Below are 16,373 nucleotides of genomic sequence, written 5' to 3'. Positions count from 1 at the left end.
TGTCTGGGTACATCATGTGTTAGATAGGTGTCTGCGGGTTGATTCGGGAACCTAGGTACCCATCCTCCCTCTCTGTCCTCTCAGCTGCACAGTTGAGCACTGCTTCCTCTGTGAAGTGCTTTCTTCCCTAGTCTGTTAGGATACCACAAGCTCCTGGCCTTTCTCCCACCTTGTTGGCCATTGCTTGGACCCCTTCTTTGCTCAGCTTCCCCAATATTGGCATGTGCTGGCCTTGGTTCTGAAACCTTTTATCCATCTAAACTATCTCCAAGTGCTCTTATCTAGTCCTGTGACTTGGAAGTTTAAATCCTGTCACTTAGTTCTAAGCTTGGATGTCACGCTGTCAGCAAGGCTTCTTCTATTTCTTCAGTGTAGAGTCTCTGTATTACTTTTTCTCATACTGCCTTATTTTTCAAAAAGACGTATCACAGTCTGAGATGTCCATTTTGTTTACTTATTACTGTCTGATTGCTTCATTGAAATGTACATTGTAGGAGAACAAAAAGTTTGTGTGTCTTGAGCACCATCGTATCCAAGGATATAGTAGGCACTGCCTGGCACAGGGTTGGCACTTTATAAATATCTATGCACTGATTGGATTTACTTAATGTTGTGTCTAGGAAAAAGTAAGTTATGAATTCCAGGTAGTCAGTACTAAATAATTTGTAATATGGCCAATTGTTAGGCAAGACATGATAGGCTTTTCATATTTTTGTTTTGATCTGGGCTCTCTTGTGAATCTAAATTCATAGTAAAGTAAGCAGTTTCAGAGCAGTGTTCTTTGTTTAGGAGAAATTGTAGAGTAAGTACCAGATATTAATCAATTTATTAATTTTCTTAATACTTCACTCTAGGCATTATTCCTAGATGAAAAAATGGACACTTGAGAAGATGAATTCCGCAATTATTGTGATGAAGCTGTGTTTGATCCCAAGTCTTTGTAGTTATTTTTTCCAAAAAAACTTTGAGGATTTGTTAATCCTTAAAGGAGTGTGTGATTCAGGAAATGACAGTGTTTACCTTGCATAAGAGGCAGCTTGATCAGTTGGGAGAAACACATTTTGGGGCAGAAAGACACCTGTTTGGAATCTGATTTTTGCCATAGCTGAGTGAGTCCCCTTCCAGCATTCAGCTCTGATCGACGTCAGAGAAGTCAGGGACGTTAGCCGCACGCTTGGTACATTGTAGAGGTTCAGGGCATGGAAGCTGCCATCATCATTGCTACTAGTCTTTTTTTTCTAAGAGCAAATGTGGAGAAACGAGAAGTAATCATTCTTGTGGTTTCACAGGTAGAGGAAGTCAGAGATGCCATGGAGAATGAAATGAGAACCCAGCTTCGCCGACAGGCTGCTGCCCACACTGATCACTTACGCGATGTCCTTAGGGTACAAGAACAGGAACTCAAATATGAATATGAACAGGTGGGGACTTGTTACAGCGCATCAGCTCCCTTCAGCCTCCTCTCCTCTTCATGTCCTCTGTGTGTCCTTCCCTCTGAGGATATGGAAGAATGGGGAAAGAATGCGAATGGTACCCAGCCTTCGTGCAGTGGGGCTTTTGTATTTTGCAACACTGCTCCTTTTTACATAAAGATGTACCTGTGTGTAATTGATCAGATGTGTTTTATATCTATGTCCTAGTCATTTGGAGCCTTCAAGTTTTAGGGAGGGTTGGCACAGTGAGTTTCAAAAATGCAGATAATACTTGACACACAGATCTCCTGCTTTATTTCCACAATCTCCTGTGGGTTATGTAGCAGCACTCAGATGTTTATTTCTGAGGAAACTTCCCAGAGAGGTTAAGTTTGGAAATCACAGCAAATCTATTACATTGGGGGGCAGTGCAGTTACTTTACTTTCTAAAGTTAGTATTTTCTCAGTTTTTACTTGCTTTCTTCTCCTGGTCTACTTCCTCTGATACAAAGTTCTGTCAGTAAATTTGTAGGGAATTACATACATCAACTATGAGTTTTAGGAAATTTTTGAAATCTTACACATAATATAGGAGTTTCATGAGAAATGTTTTGAGATTTTTAAAGGCCCTCTTTGCTTTTGGAAGTAGCATTTGGTGGTAGACTTTACGGTTCCAGTGACTGACATGCACTGAAGTAGCATCACTTTCTCCTGTACACTGTTTATGTTTTATTTCAGGACCTGTCTGAGAAACTCGCTGAACAGGAATTACAGTTTCGTCGCCTCAGTCAAGAGCAAGTTGACAACTTTACTCTGGATATAAACACTGCCTATGCTAGACTAAGAGGAATCGAACAGGCTGTTCAGAGTGAGTACATGGGCCTCTTACATTTTATTCAGTCCAACTTCTTTGTTAGGACAATGGGTTACATGCGTCAGCATTAGGACATAAAGATGCTGTGAAGTCATTCTATTAAATTTTATTCATTTCTGAGAAAATTAGCCCAGATTTGGTAAGTTTGGAGCATAGGGTGTTTATGAGAGGAAATTAAAAAGAATCTAAAAATTAAATCTAAATACTTGAAGATTTACCGTGTGTGTGTCAGACTGGAGATCGCCGTTTATGAGGCAGGTTACCCAGCACACTTTGGTTATGTCTTATGTGCCCTGAGTGGAGCAAAAGGTCAGCGTATCCCCACGCTTGCTGTCCAGCCCTGTCTGGAAGTGGTTATTTGCTGATTCCACCCACCAAACGGACAGTAGTTATTCTGAGGCTTCAGCGTGGCACACTGAAAGGGAAATGTTCTAACAGAATGTTGATAAAATGGGTTTTTTTGGGGGGTGTTATAGAGCCATTTTTGTCAGATAAGTATAAAAATAAATACCTAGGAAGTTGCAAGATTCAAGATCACGTAGTCCATTAAGTTTACTCGAAGTCTTCCATTCTTTGCAGGAAGTTTCTGATGGCCTTAGCATAAGTCTTAGCCTAATTTAAATGTTTTTTTCCTCAAACATTCTAAAATAATTATCCTTGAATCAGATACTGTGTGTTTTTCTGGATGTCACAGTAAGAGGGGAAAGACACTCTCGTGCTTGTGCACATACATCCTTCCAGTTTTCTCCATGGCTTGACTAAAAAGTTAGGTTTACCATGTTGCCTCATGAAGAGGCTGACTTCCTCGGAAAGAACATGCCAGAAATAAGTGTCAGGTGGGGTTGGAAAAGGCTCTCTCTGGCCCTATCATTTACCGTGTGGATTTAGCCTGTTGAGGGTGCAGGTACATTTACATCAGTTCTCTGCAGGTATGGGAAGGACATTTAGTCAGATGGAGAGAAAAATGTGTTTCTTTGCCTGTTTTTTCTTTGTAGGTCATGCAGTTGCTGAGGAGGAGGCCAGAAAAGCCCACCAACTGTGGCTCTCGGTGGAGGCATTAAAGTACAGCATGAAGACTGCGTCTGCAGACCTGCCCACTGTTCCACTGGGTAGTGCAGTTGAGGCCATCAGAGTCAACTGTTCTGATAGTGAATTTGCCCAAGCTTTAACTGCAGCTATCCCTCCAGAGTCCCTGACCCGTGGGGTGTACAGCGAAGAGACCCTTAGAGTCCGTTTCTATGCTGTTCAAAAACTGGCCCGAAGGGTAGCAATGATTGATGAAACCAGAAATAGCTTATACCAGTACTTCCTCTCCTACTTGCAGTCCTTGCTGTTATTCCCACCTCAGCAACTGAAGCCACCAGCGGAGCTCTGCCCTGAGGACATAAACACATTTAAGTTACTGTCCTATGCCTCCTATTGCATTGAGCATGGTGATCTGGAGCTGGCAGCAAAGTTTGTCAACCAGCTGAAAGGGGAGTCCCGACGAGTGGCCCAGGACTGGCTGAAGGAGGCCCGAATGACCCTAGAAACCAAACAGATAGTGGAAATCCTGACAGCATACGCCAGCGCCGTAGGAATAGGAACCACTCAAGTGCAGCAAGAGTAAGGTCTAGGAAGAGTTTTGTAAAGTCTTATTTTACGTGAATGGGAATCAGCGATATATGAAGGGTTTGCAACAGGGTCCCAGAATTGTCTAGAAAGGAGCAGGTTATAAGTACTGTTCTAAATGTTAACACCTGTTGCATTTATATTATTTCCACTTGCTATCATGTCAGTGAACTCCAGGAGTAATTTCTTTGCAACTTGTGTAACATTTTCCGTTTTTCAGGTTTTACTGATCAGGCTTTTGAGCCATTCAAAAATAATGTTTGTGATCCCTATTACTATTGATTTTGCCCTTGGAGCAAACTGAATAAAACAAAAAGATGAAAACTGAGTAGCTTATCCCTTTTCAAGAAGTGCCATTTCTAGTTTGTTGTATGTGCAGAAAACTTAAATTTGGAGAAGCGGCAACAGAAGTAGGAAGTCCTGGGCACTCAGTTTCCAGGCCATGAATTGGGTTCCAAAACTGTAAGGTCTGTTTTTGGCTTTGAAGGTTCTGGTGAACTGAGTCCTACTCAAACTCAAGTTTGGTCAAACTCAAGACTGACGTACAAGCCAAAATGCCAATATATTTACAATGGGAGACATGGCATTCTGGTGATTACAAGGCACCAGAAATAGTATGTACCTGAAACTTTTAAGTTGCTACAAGAAAAAGTTTTTTCTCTTGGGACCCAATATATACACACCCGTGTGTGTACATGAAACACTTTTCAAACCACTGCTTATTAGCCCCTTTCTACAGGTGATGTACTGTTTTCTGGTCTGTTTCCTGTTAATAAGTCAGTTTCTTTTCTACTCACAAATTAATTTCAGCAGTCCTCAAAACAGGTCACAGCTCTCAGTTCTGAAACACTGGTAATTGACCTTGTTCCTTTCTGGTACTTGGACTGAATATGTCTTCTTTGAAGTGGGGGTGGTGAGTCTGGAATCTTAAAAGGGATTGAATAATTTTGTGGTATATTTAAACCGTATTGCCATAAAACCCAGAGAACTTTTAGTTCACATCTCTGAAGCTTAAGACGACTGCCATACTGGGTAAACATCAACCCCTACCTTTTGATTTTTTATTCCTTGACAACACTGTCAAAAATTTTTTTGTAATTATTTTTTGTTGGGGTTTATGTGTTCACAGACTGAGGAGGCACTTTTATCTGAGCAAAGTATCTGCAAATCATAGAGGAGGAAGGAGAGATGAATTTTTATATTTCTGCGGGTGAACGCCAGACCCTGAATTTGGATTGTTACATTAAATTTGCATGGCATTTGCCCTTTGGTTTGCGGGTATTTTGGTCCCATTTTGGCCTTGGTTGATAATGCTATTCATTATGTTCCTCCTAAGTAGATTCTTAATTTCTGCAGTTACGGTGAGCTGATTTTTACCAGAGGATAATGAGGCTGTTCTCAAATTCAGCCTGCCTTCCCCTTTGGAATGGCATGAAATTGCAAAATACATTAACTTGTAAAGCTGACTTACCTGTTTGTCATAGTAAAGGTGTTTGTAATTTATACAGTAGGTAAAATACTACCAATTACAAGGAAATCTAAATTTCTCTAGGAGCCCAGAAATAACTCTCATCAGATGGGATTATCTGAACTCCTAGGAATACTGATTGGTTTATTTTAGGTCTGCAAATCAAAATAAGACCACTGGCTTTCAAATTTTAGTAGTTCCATTAGCAAACCTCCTTACCTCCACTGCATATTGGAAAACAGTATGTTGAAAGGGGACTCTTGGCCTGGCCTGGATTTTCTTCTTGTGCCTAGTAAGACTCGGCAATGCTTCAAGTGTAAAGGGCCTTTACTTGGGTTCTCAGTTCTTCAAGGAGGTAGAATCCAAAGGAACAAGATTGGGAGAAGGTGGATATAGCCCTGGGTAGAGGGCAGGGCCACTCACTTTAGCATGTTTCATTTAAACTCTAAATCTCTGCCACTTTGGACTTGATCATGTGAAGCAAATCATTATTTGTCTTCCATTATCAATTTTTAGCCTTATATTGGGTTACCTTATTGCCTCCCTCTTGAGTGTGATAGGATAGCATCCCTCAGCATTTTAAACTCCTTTCTCCAGGTATATTAAAACTCTGGTCTTTGCTTTAAAATTGTTTTTTAGTTTCAAAATAACGTAACAAATTAAAATGCAGTTTTAGACCATCTTTTTAAGGCACATGGTCTATTGCTTAGCATTAATATAAATCCTCTGCTCTCTTAACAGGTTCTGGAAAAAAGCAGCCTCCAAGTCCCAAATGAGTTGTCCCATCAGTTTTAAAGTAACTTGCTTGAACTCAGTGCAGAAGAACAGATAATTTGAGCTATACATAAATGGGAAACAAAAAGGATTATCAGGCAAATCACTCTTCATCAGGTCCAGTGGTCACCATTTCCCCCGAACCAAAGCTCAGCTTCCCTGGTTTGGCCCCCCTGATGCATTTAGGGGTCCTGAGGTCCGCAGGAGAACCTAAGAATGGATGGGGGATGGAGAGAAAGAGGTTTACTTGGCCACTCTACCAATTGCGTATGGGTAGGTGATGTGGTTTTACTGCCTTCTAAGTTCAAGCTAGCTGTATGGACACTGCCCCAGATCTTTAGGAAGAGGAAGGAGTTCTGGAGGGGTTATGAAGCAAGAGCCAGCGGAGAAGTGCCATTGTTGTAAGAACAAATCCCACTGTCACTGGTGGCAAAGTTTAGGTTTCCCTGGGAATAAATTCTATCAAGACCTTGATTCCTCTTGGACATTCTTGGTTTAAGAGGTTGAAATCCTGCTGAGCTCTGTAAATTCTTGGGCTTGATCTGTAGTAGTCCCAAATTGTCTAAGTCCATAGCTGTGTGGATCAGATGGACAGCGTTTTTACAGTTAGGCTGCTTCCTGGGCCTGGCTGGACATTCCTTCACTACCCAGACCCTGTGCACCTCATATTTTGGCCATTCTATTAACACATTGCCTCTCATCAACCAAATCAAAAACTTTCCTTTGGTAAGTTGCCACTCTGCCTCTAAAGACCTGATCTAAAGGAGTCTATAAACTTGCCCTGAACTTCCTTGCTCCTACTGACGGCTATCTCAGAAATATCCCATTTCAATGTTTTTAAACTTTATTACCAGCAGGAAAATAATTTCCACCATGACCAGATAGACTTCTACATGTGTATCTACACATTTCTACTGCACTGTAAAATTTATCACAAAACAACTCTACTGCAGTGGTGTACTGTGATTTTCTAATCCATTTCAGCATTCTAATCACCACAAAATCAAACCCTGCAGTTTTAAAACCAACATAAGAGTACATCTTATCGCTAGTCTTCAGATGTTTTGAACCCCTAATCTGCATTTCTAGTCTGCACACATTGGTGATACGAGGCAAAGCGGACAAGTTTATTCACAGGTAACAGGACTCCTCCTTTGACCCTTGCCATTCCATGGGTCTTGATCCTAGTTCTGATGTTTTGGTTTCTCCTGTTTTTGTTAGGTTACTGAAAAAGTTAAACTGTCCTCAGTTCCCAATTTCCAAAAGGCTGTTTTCTGACCAACTTGGTTGCTTTATATGCCGCTAATGATCCAGCGCTTTTTAAAACTTGGTTCTGGTCTTCACTGGATTGATTTATAACCCAAATCTTACATCTCATACCATTTTGTTTAAAATGTTGAATTGAATTTTAGGTTATAATTTTTCCTGTATAAAATGTCAACATCAGGGAAATGTTAAGACCTAGAAGAGTGGTCTTAAAAATGAGTTGTAGCATGTGACCAAGACACTACTCATTTTACTCAATGCCTTTTAGGAATGCAGTACTTGAGTTGTATTACAAGTGTAGAGACAATCATAAGGAAGAACAGACTGCAAGTTGAAATGGAGAGCCAGGACCAAAAGCAAAAATTGCTAGGTTATTTACTTCAGCATGGGGAAACATCTTTTAATATTAGAGGCTAATATTTCACTAGTGTGTGAATAAACATCTAAAAATGAGAGAATGGAGGGGCACCTGAGTGGCTCAGTTGGATAAGCGTCTGACTGGCTCAGGGCATAATCTCATAGCTCGTGAGTTTGAGTCCCACACTGGGCTCTGTGCTGACAGCTCAGAGCCTGGAGCCTACTTCAAATTCTGTGTCTCCGTCTTTCTCTGCCCCTTCTCTGCTCATGCTCTCTTTCAAAAATAAACATTAAAAAATTTTCTTTTAAAAATGGATACCAATCCTATAGGCCTAATTTTCTGAAAGTCTGAAGCAATTAAAACCACTGAAGTACACTGAAATCCATTACAAATTCAGATGACATCAGTCCAGATGGGACTCTGTCCCACCAACTCTAGCTGCCAAGCACTATGCTGAGGATTCAGTTGGGGCCTGGCAAGGGGAGAAGTACCACATTTATAAGGATTGCGATGAGTGAGCATTTGGCCATGCAGAGAGCGAGGCATTTGTAGGTGAGATGGGAAGGAGTTAACAGAAGCTTCCAGGAAGCCAGGTCTCCCTTGAAGTTGTAAACCAAGATCAAAGGCTAATCTGCTTTAATTGTCCTTTTGTTCATTTGCCTTGGTTTATCAAGAGTCTAATGGGACAATGCACATAAATGCTTAAGTAGCTAATCTGTGTCATTCCCCTGCCTTCGTTGTCCCTCAATTAGATGTCTTAAACTGAACATTCTAGGAGAACACATGAAACCATGCTTGGGTTTCTGAGAATGCAGGAGTAGGTCCAGGCTAGAGAGGATGCAGAATGGAGCTGGGAACACACCTATACACACACAATATTGTAGCCCATCAGTGCCAACTCTGGCAGGGTAAGGATGAGGCTGTTCATCAGTGGGGAACTCATGGGATCCCTCAGTAAATCTGGGACCAGGTATGAGCAAAGCAGCCTGTGGAAGCAGCCCTGGTGAAGATAAGGATGCTTTTGCAAACGAGGGTCCTGGCTGCTTCTGATACTGTTTCAAAGTCCCAGTGGTGAGACAAATGCTAGAAGTAGAGGTTTGTGACCAGCAATAATCACCAGCAATACAATCACATCAAGAAAACCTTCATTTCAGTCCTTTTTCATCACAAGTCCTCACTTTCGATGACTCTGAGTAGAGCCCAACTAAAGGTGCCAGCACACAGGGAAGAAAGGGAGATGAAGCACTCTTGTGCAAGTCCTATGGCTGGGGGAAAATAAAAGCCATGTAAAAGTAATGGAAATACGTGCAAATACATTACTGAAGTTTATTTACAGCCTTCATCTCCCCATTTGTGCAGCCCTTTGCCATTGTTTAATCGTTTCGAAGATGCACGATTTTGCATCTCTTTGTATCCCTGATCTTGGGATACCGACCCAGTATCAATGGTAATACGTACGCAAACCACCTTCAGACACGTCCTCTAAGACTGAGGGAGCACCAACATCACAGCATCAGCCAACGGAGGCCAAGTCCACACCTGGGGAGGGCGAACCACACTGGAGAACAGTGTCAAGTTGGCTGACAAACACTGCAGGGACACAGAGCTTGCGCTGAAACCAGGAACTGTGTCCTCACAATGTGTCCGAAGAAACGAAAATGGTAGTGATGCTTTCGTTTAAGTGGTAGTAAACCTTGAATGGGTGGTATAGTAAGTATCAAATTAGGAATTTAAATCAGGCCATCCATGTTGTATTGATTGTTATTCAAAGTTCACCATCCGTACTCTCTTTACAATATGGTCAGTTCAGCTATGCTAGGTCACAGCTGCGGATTTGCCCACTTTCATTTGCCTTCACCGATGTCACTGTCGCTGTCACTGTCACTGGTCAGTGAAGTTAGGTCTCCCAGGGCTTCTCTGTGAGGAAAATAAACTGGAAGGTTACAACTGCAATTCAGTCTTGGGGGAGAGGGACTCTGCAGCTGCATTCAACTATAAGGACAAGGGAAAAGGTTCCAAGAGCCACATCTATAGGCCTCTGACTCCTATGACAAATAAAATAGCAGCTAAGTTTAACACACACTGACTTTGCAAAGAAGAAAATTCAGGAGGCAGAAAGCTATAAGCAGTGAACGGGTAGATGGACAAACAGTCTGGTCTGTATCACTTTCCTTTATGGTATTGGTGCAGGACTTACTTTTGTTCCTGGGTGATTGCAAAGTCAGCCATCACTCTCTGGGCGAGGCCTTCACAGACAGGCAAGCTGAAGGCACTGGCCAACTTCACTATCTCGATGGCCTGGGCAGGGTTGTTGGATGCTTTTGCACTGTCCATAAACTCATCCAGCAACTCATTTCTGTAAAAGAAAGGCAAAATGTCAACACTCCCCAACGAAACCCCTCAAAGATTTATGTGCAAAATCTACCATTTTATAAAGTTGAGTCATGAAATCCTCAACAGTAGTTCTGGAGGTAAAGTTACATGAAGTCTAAAGAGCCAAAGGGATCATGAACATTGGTCCAGTATGCCATCATTGAGGATCTATTCGGTGTCTTGCCAGTGTGTTACAATCACTGAGCACAGATTAAAAACAGTGCTTGTTTCAGGATGCCCTAGATGGTGGGAGCAATTGTGCATTTTCTTGTCTATCAGAATGCTGAGGCAGGTGAAAAAATTCCAATTACCCCATGGTAAGAGTTAAGACCCTGCAGTTAATTCTAGGATGTACCCAGGCAGGCCTGTTAACTTCAACTTACCCAGGGATCTTATTATGCTTCCTGAAAAGCCCCAACATTTTCCTATTCAAGAGGAGACAGGAGCAAGATTATAAATGCAAGTAGAACACATGGCGATCAGATGACCATAGCTCTTCTCCTCCCAGTGCTAGCCCCTGAAGACATATGTCTGTGAGTTCTGCTCGCTCCCAGCCCTGTCTTCACATCAAAATCACCTTGGGTGCTTCAACTCCCTCCTCCAAACTTCATATATGTACATGTCAAGTTTCCCAGGCAAATGTGATCTGCCAGTGTTCAGAATTGCTGGGGTCTCTCCTCTTCTAGAGGATCACTCCAGTCCACCCAGGGAAGGAATACATCCCGTGGGCAGTTGGAAGAGAAGGATGCAAGAGAGAATGATCTCTTTCCTCTCTTAAAATCCAGAATGAGATCAGTGTCCTAGAATTATGTTGTGAAGAGCAGGCTCAGATTGAGGCATCTGTCTCCTGTAAGTGCTCACCAGCATCCTGCCACATGCAGGACAAAGGAGAAACACATACATTCAGCTCCCATGACTCAGCTGAGGTCCGTACCCCTGCGCCAATCATCATAGCCTGATTCGTAACGAGTGTCAACCTGAGTTGACAAACTTGAGCACCAAATGTTTCGGTCACTAGCAGTGTAGTAGGCCGCGTGTGTGATTTACACTCCCAAGACCAGTGTAGGCAGTAAAGCCTTCCTTCACCAGCTTTTCCTGAACATAGTGAACGGCCACATTTTGGGCTGGCAATCCTATGTTCAAATTAAGTTACTCTCCCGTGTTGAAAAAGCCATACACATGTACTCCACTTACTGTTAGAATACACATTACTTACTGTGGAATACTCCACTTACTGTTAGAATATACATCTCTCCAGAACAAAATGTAGCAACACCACCTAACTATGACCACTCCTACAAAGTATTCTTTTGTTGACTTCTCTGCTTTTGGAAAAAGGAACTCATGTAAAGTTTCCATCCACAAATACTAAAAATGAGTATGTGAATGAAGTGCTGATGAACACACAGAAGTGACACAGACCAAAGATGGTTCTAGTTAAGGCCATGTTTATAAATTCCAGTTTCCTAAAGTCCAAATGCACAACCTGCATTTTAAGCAGGGAGGTAGGGCCACTACACCCAAGTGAAACACTTGGATAAACCAAATGCCTAAAACGTTTTCAAAAATATTCTTTGATCACTCTATTTAAGTGAACAGACAAGTGACTTACTTGCCCGTGGATACAGAAAACAGGTCAGAACGAGAAAATTAGCCCATTAAACCATGTCCTTTCTTAAATACACTGTATACACTTATACTGGTCTTCTTCCTAAAGTTCCCTTTTCAGTTGGTATTTGCAGTTCCCAGAGAAAACACAGTATGTAGAAAACTCATTTGTCTTCTGATTACACATCATACAGATGAGAAAAACTCTAGTGACCAGGGCAAATGTTCTCTGAGATCCAAGTACAAATGGCTTCTTATGCTTTTGGTATTGTACTCACCAGGCTTCCTGGGTCCTCCCTCCCCTTAAAAAGAGGACAGCTATATAGTTCAGAGGGTTGGCTGGCCAATCAGGAGCAGTCTGCCTGGCATCTTGGCTCTCATAAGTAGATCTGATGTCGGCAGCACAGTCAGCAAACGCCACCTGAAGCTGAGAGGCTCTAAGAATCAGCAGAATTGCCTAACTGGTTTTATGAGAATCTAAGTTCAGGAGACTCCACTGAAGCATTAACATTTTTGAGCAATCCATTTTACCACTGGACCACATCACATGTATGGTACACAAGTAACAAAGTGAAGAAAAAAGAACGCACCCTGCCCTGCTCTGGGGTAAATAATTTGCAAATTGGCCACATCTTTCAAAAAGAACATGTGTTTTCTTTTCAGAGAGAAACTTAAAAAAAAAAAAAAAAAAAAAAAAGCTATTGTCAGGGCAGAAAGAAACTATTTTCATGTTGTTTACTTTGGACCAGAGAAATGAGATGACTTTAGAAGAGATTCTGCTAATGGTTGGGTATGTTTAGATGTAGACTTTAAATCTGGGTTTAGGTGGCAGAACTCTCCAGGTTTCCCTAGATGAGACCAAGGAAATTACATTTACAGGGTCCTCTGAGAACATACTGGTCAGTACACACCTGAATACTGTAAACTAACTTGAATTTGGACATACCCTACCTCTGGTGGGTGCCGATCCCTTGCCATGAGCATCAGAATCTCTTCTTTCAGGGCATTGCGAAAACTGTGACCATATTCTTTACTGTCTGGAAACAGAAAGGAACACAATGAGAAGTGATTACTGTCATATAATACCAAAACTCTTTGGCAGACCTTTGTCCACCGTTGTAGTTTTTGGTGGGTAAAAAAAAGTTGCTGACACTCTTTCCGCCAGGACACCACTAGGATAATTCATGGTAAGAACAGAAGGAGCAGTGGAAGCCAGTAACCTGCTCCCAAGTCAAGTGTGAACCACAGCATATGCACTACTCTTGAGCAGCTACCAACTCCGTGTGATATAAGACACTTTTTTTTTTACAGCCCTTGGTGATCAGTGATATTTTATAACAGGTAACAACCACTTAAGCAATCCTGTGAAGTAGGGCAGGGCTCTAGTCTCAGTGTTCGGACATGGAAACTTGAAGCTGACAGGAACTCATGCTGCAATCACAGTCCCCTAACAGAGGACACACACAGCATCTTCTGCAGCCAATTTATACACAGAAACCCACAACCATGCCTACTTCTTAGAAATTCAAGTGGCTTCTTAACAACTGAGTCACAACGATGCAGCATGATACAGAGGAGTAACACAGAACCTAGGCTTTGTGGATTACGTTTGTGGACCTGAATTTCAATCTAGGGCGTGCCATGTAATCAGCGATGATCTTCCGTCATGTCACACAACAAATGCACAGCTCTACCATTCCTGTCACAAAGGAATGGATTTAAGTCACTTTCAGTACATTTTTACTCGTGCAGTGCAACATGAGCCAGTGGACCATGAAGCAGACTTCAACTTACATATATATTCAATTTAGTGACAAATAGAAGTTTCCGTCCCTAACAATATTAACACGTTTGTTAATCAAAATGTAGGATGATGAAATGAGATGGGCCTGGACATACAAGCTGAAACCAACCTTTCCAAATCTGAGGAATCACTTCTAGCCGGTTGGCCACATCCAGTGCTTGGAGAAGATCTATCAACGTTTGGGAACGGGGAAAGAATACCTGATTAAGAGAAATACAAATGTATTTTTAAAGTATTAACCAGCAAAGATACCCACAAGCACATACATAGTGATAAGTAATGAATCATCTTACTGAAGGTATCAGGTCCTTATACCACTTCAAAGTGACATCAATTTGTTCCATTAGACAAAGCAAACTGAAGAACTTGGAGCTGTAATGGTGAGAAAAGGTGTGTTTTAGTCTCAGAGTGTTAACAGCAGAAGATTAAATTACAGCATTGTTACGTGATGACATCTTACACAGAATTTAAAAACAACTTGTAAGTAACAAACAATTTCAAGTTACATGGGACAATACTTGAGCCAGGGGGTGCTAACTATGCTTTCTGGACTTCCTGATCAACACCTTCTTCTGCACAACTAGCCATTCATGACTGCCTCCTCAGCGTGCTCAGCTCCCAGGGAGTGGTCTGCCACATTCACTTTCAAAGCACGCAGTGTGAAGCAAGGAGATGGGACACACAGAAGACAATCACCACACAACTATTAACAGGCTGCCTCCTTCAGTTCTTGTTTTTATCTACCTGAAGTCAAACTCCTTTAAGGAGTCTCTTTGGGCTTCATCTCTGTATCTTCATCTTTAAACAAGAGGCTGCGCTGAAATGTTTAGGGACCTACCCTGCCAGATATTCAAAAACATAAAACAGGCCATGGAGGAAAAAGACACATGGGTTTGAAGCGTTACAAAGAAAAATATCCTAAAAGATCCACACCAGACATCTCAGTCTGGCAAATCAGTTTTACCACTGCTTCAATTTCCAAGTGCTCAATTAACATGTACCATTAAGTTAGGGGCATGCTGCCTGCAGACATGACATAGGAGGGCTACCAAGAGTCTCCTACTTGCAGAAATGACTGATGGTTGCTTTTTAAAGAGGCTCCAATAATGCAAAGGGATATCTTTTTTTTTTTTTTTTTTCCTTCAACGTTTATTTATTTTTGGGACAGAGAGAGACAGAGCATGAACGGGGGAGGGGCAGAGAGAGAGGGAGACACAGAATCGGAAACAGGCTCCAGGCTCTGAGCCATCAGCCCAGAGCCCGACGCGGGGCTCGAACTCACGGACCGCGAGATCGTGACCTGGCTGAAGTCGGATGCTTAACCGACTGCGCCACCCAGGCGCCCCCAAAGGGATACATTTCTAACACACTTACTAATAGAAATTACGCCGGTGATCTGGTCCAATGAATTTCCAGTTGTCTCCGGTGTTTAAAAGGCCATGTACTTGGTAAGCAAGTTCTAGATCTCTGAGAACTGAGCACTGAAAATTTGCAAGCAGTAAGCATCACTCTGAGATTTATCAACCAAATAGTGGCTCATTACATTAAAAAGTGTAGTTACTTATGGAAATATTTATGCTGATTCAATTTATTACTGGTTGACAGCAAATGAGTTGTAAGACTGAAGGGAAAAAATGAAAGCAGACTCCCCAATTCCATGAAAGTTAAAAATTTTTTTAACGTTCATATATTATATAGCATATACACATATACATACAATATTATTATGCAAAAAGGGAAGAGGCAGAGAGAGGGAGAATAAGAATCCCAAGCAGGCTCTGAGCTATCAGTGCACAGCCCAACACGGGGCTCATTCTCACAAACTGTGAGATCATGACCTAAGTCAAAACCAGGAGTCAGATGCTTAACTGAAGGAGCTACCCAGGCGCCTCACAAAATGATTTTGTCTAGTGATTACACCTTTAGAAATCAATCCTATGAAAACACTTGATCATGTGCATAAAAACAGATGGAGTGCTCACTCCAGCATCACTGTATTTGCAAAAAACCCATGAAGTAACTCCAAAACACCTAACGAAAAAACCTGCAAGGATACACACTAAACTTTTAGAAAGCATTATCCTTAGGGAACAGGATGTGCTAATCCACATCCGCTGATTAGCATAAAATGAAAAACCAGAATTCAAAACAACCGACATCAATTTAAAAGGCCATCAATAGGAAAATATGAAATACCCTGAAACCTTATCTGAACAGAAGTGTGAAAAAAAAAACAATGTATACAACAAAGGGTAGAGGTGCTATGTGAGTTAGTATAGAATTTAAGAAGAAAAAAATCAGAATCTAAGACATAAACAGAAAACTCAGGAAGTGAAAATAGCCAGGGAAAAGCCCCTCCCCCTCACCTTCCAACCCCAGTTACAGATGAATTTAAGAAGTGGATAAGGGAAAGCAAAAAATAAGAAGCGGTACTTACAGCTCTCATGGCTGACTGAAAAAACATATCTGAAAATCAAAGTTCACAAAGTCTTGGTTACAATGGATAAAATATATTTTTAAGTGAGCAGCATTAATAAAAACCCTAGTGACCCAACTGTCAATGTGTAAGTTAAACCTGAAGAAACAAAAACCATAGGGGGAAGTATACAGCAACGTGCCACACGTTTTGGCTTCCTCAGAATAACCACCCGTAAGGTAACTAAGCTAAGTTAAACCTGTCCTCTGGGACGCATGGGGGGCTCAGATGGTTAAGTGTCAGACTGGCTCAGTCATGATGCTGAGTCTGAGCCCAGCACTGGGCTCCTCACTGACAGTGTGATGCCTACTTGGGAGTCTCTCTTTCTCTCTCTCTCTCTGCCTCCCCC

At 41.7% G+C, this 16,373-nt stretch overlaps 2 protein-coding genes and 1 non-coding gene across 10 annotated transcripts in view; 1 reads left to right on the top strand and 2 right to left on the bottom strand.

Moving 5' to 3' along the window:
* The window catches only part of IMMT (inner membrane mitochondrial protein), a 41,357-nt gene extending 37,132 nt beyond the window's left edge, over positions 1-4,225 (top strand). For all 7 annotated transcript variants that reach the window (XM_047854140.1, XM_047854139.1, XM_047854138.1 and 4 more), the window contains 3 exons: positions 1,290-1,421; positions 2,151-2,280; positions 3,282-4,225. In XM_047854140.1, coding sequence (XP_047710096.1) covers positions 1,290-1,421; positions 2,151-2,280; positions 3,282-3,895 — 876 coding nt within the window. In that variant the 3' untranslated portion in view covers positions 3,896-4,225. The remainder of the gene's footprint in view (positions 1-1,289; positions 1,422-2,150; positions 2,281-3,281) is intronic.
* Positions 4,226-9,065: 4,840 nt separating this feature from the next.
* PTCD3 (pentatricopeptide repeat domain 3) overlaps positions 9,066-16,373 on the bottom strand; it is a 28,078-nt gene continuing 20,770 nt past the window's right edge. The window contains exons 16-24 of one of the 2 annotated variants that reach the window (XM_047854145.1): positions 15,986-16,014; positions 14,923-15,029; positions 13,842-13,920; positions 13,658-13,748; positions 12,696-12,781; positions 12,023-12,171; positions 10,520-10,561; positions 9,961-10,119; positions 9,066-9,680 (exon numbers count right to left, since the gene is read on the bottom strand). In XM_047854145.1, coding sequence (XP_047710101.1) covers positions 9,608-9,680; positions 9,961-10,119; positions 10,520-10,561; positions 12,023-12,171; positions 12,696-12,781; positions 13,658-13,748; positions 13,842-13,920; positions 14,923-15,029; positions 15,986-16,014 — 815 coding nt within the window. In that variant the 3' untranslated portion in view covers positions 9,066-9,607. Of the gene's footprint in view, positions 9,681-9,960; positions 10,120-10,519; positions 10,562-12,022; positions 12,172-12,695; positions 12,782-13,657; positions 13,749-13,841; positions 13,921-14,922; positions 15,030-15,985; positions 16,015-16,373 lie in introns of those variants that run through there. The other variant, XM_047854146.1, reaches the window with a different exon arrangement.
* On the bottom strand, positions 10,958-11,094 carry LOC125163175 (small nucleolar RNA SNORD94). The gene has a single exon (XR_007151332.1). It is a non-coding gene; the product is annotated as a small nucleolar RNA SNORD94 (small nucleolar RNA).

This window comes from Prionailurus viverrinus, chromosome A3 (assembly GCF_022837055.1).
Source record: "Prionailurus viverrinus isolate Anna chromosome A3, UM_Priviv_1.0, whole genome shotgun sequence".
In the NCBI taxonomy this organism is placed as follows: Eukaryota; Metazoa; Chordata; class Mammalia; order Carnivora; family Felidae; genus Prionailurus; species Prionailurus viverrinus.
Note: the sequence above shows the minus strand (reverse complement) of the source record. Positions and strands in the feature narration are given on the sequence as shown.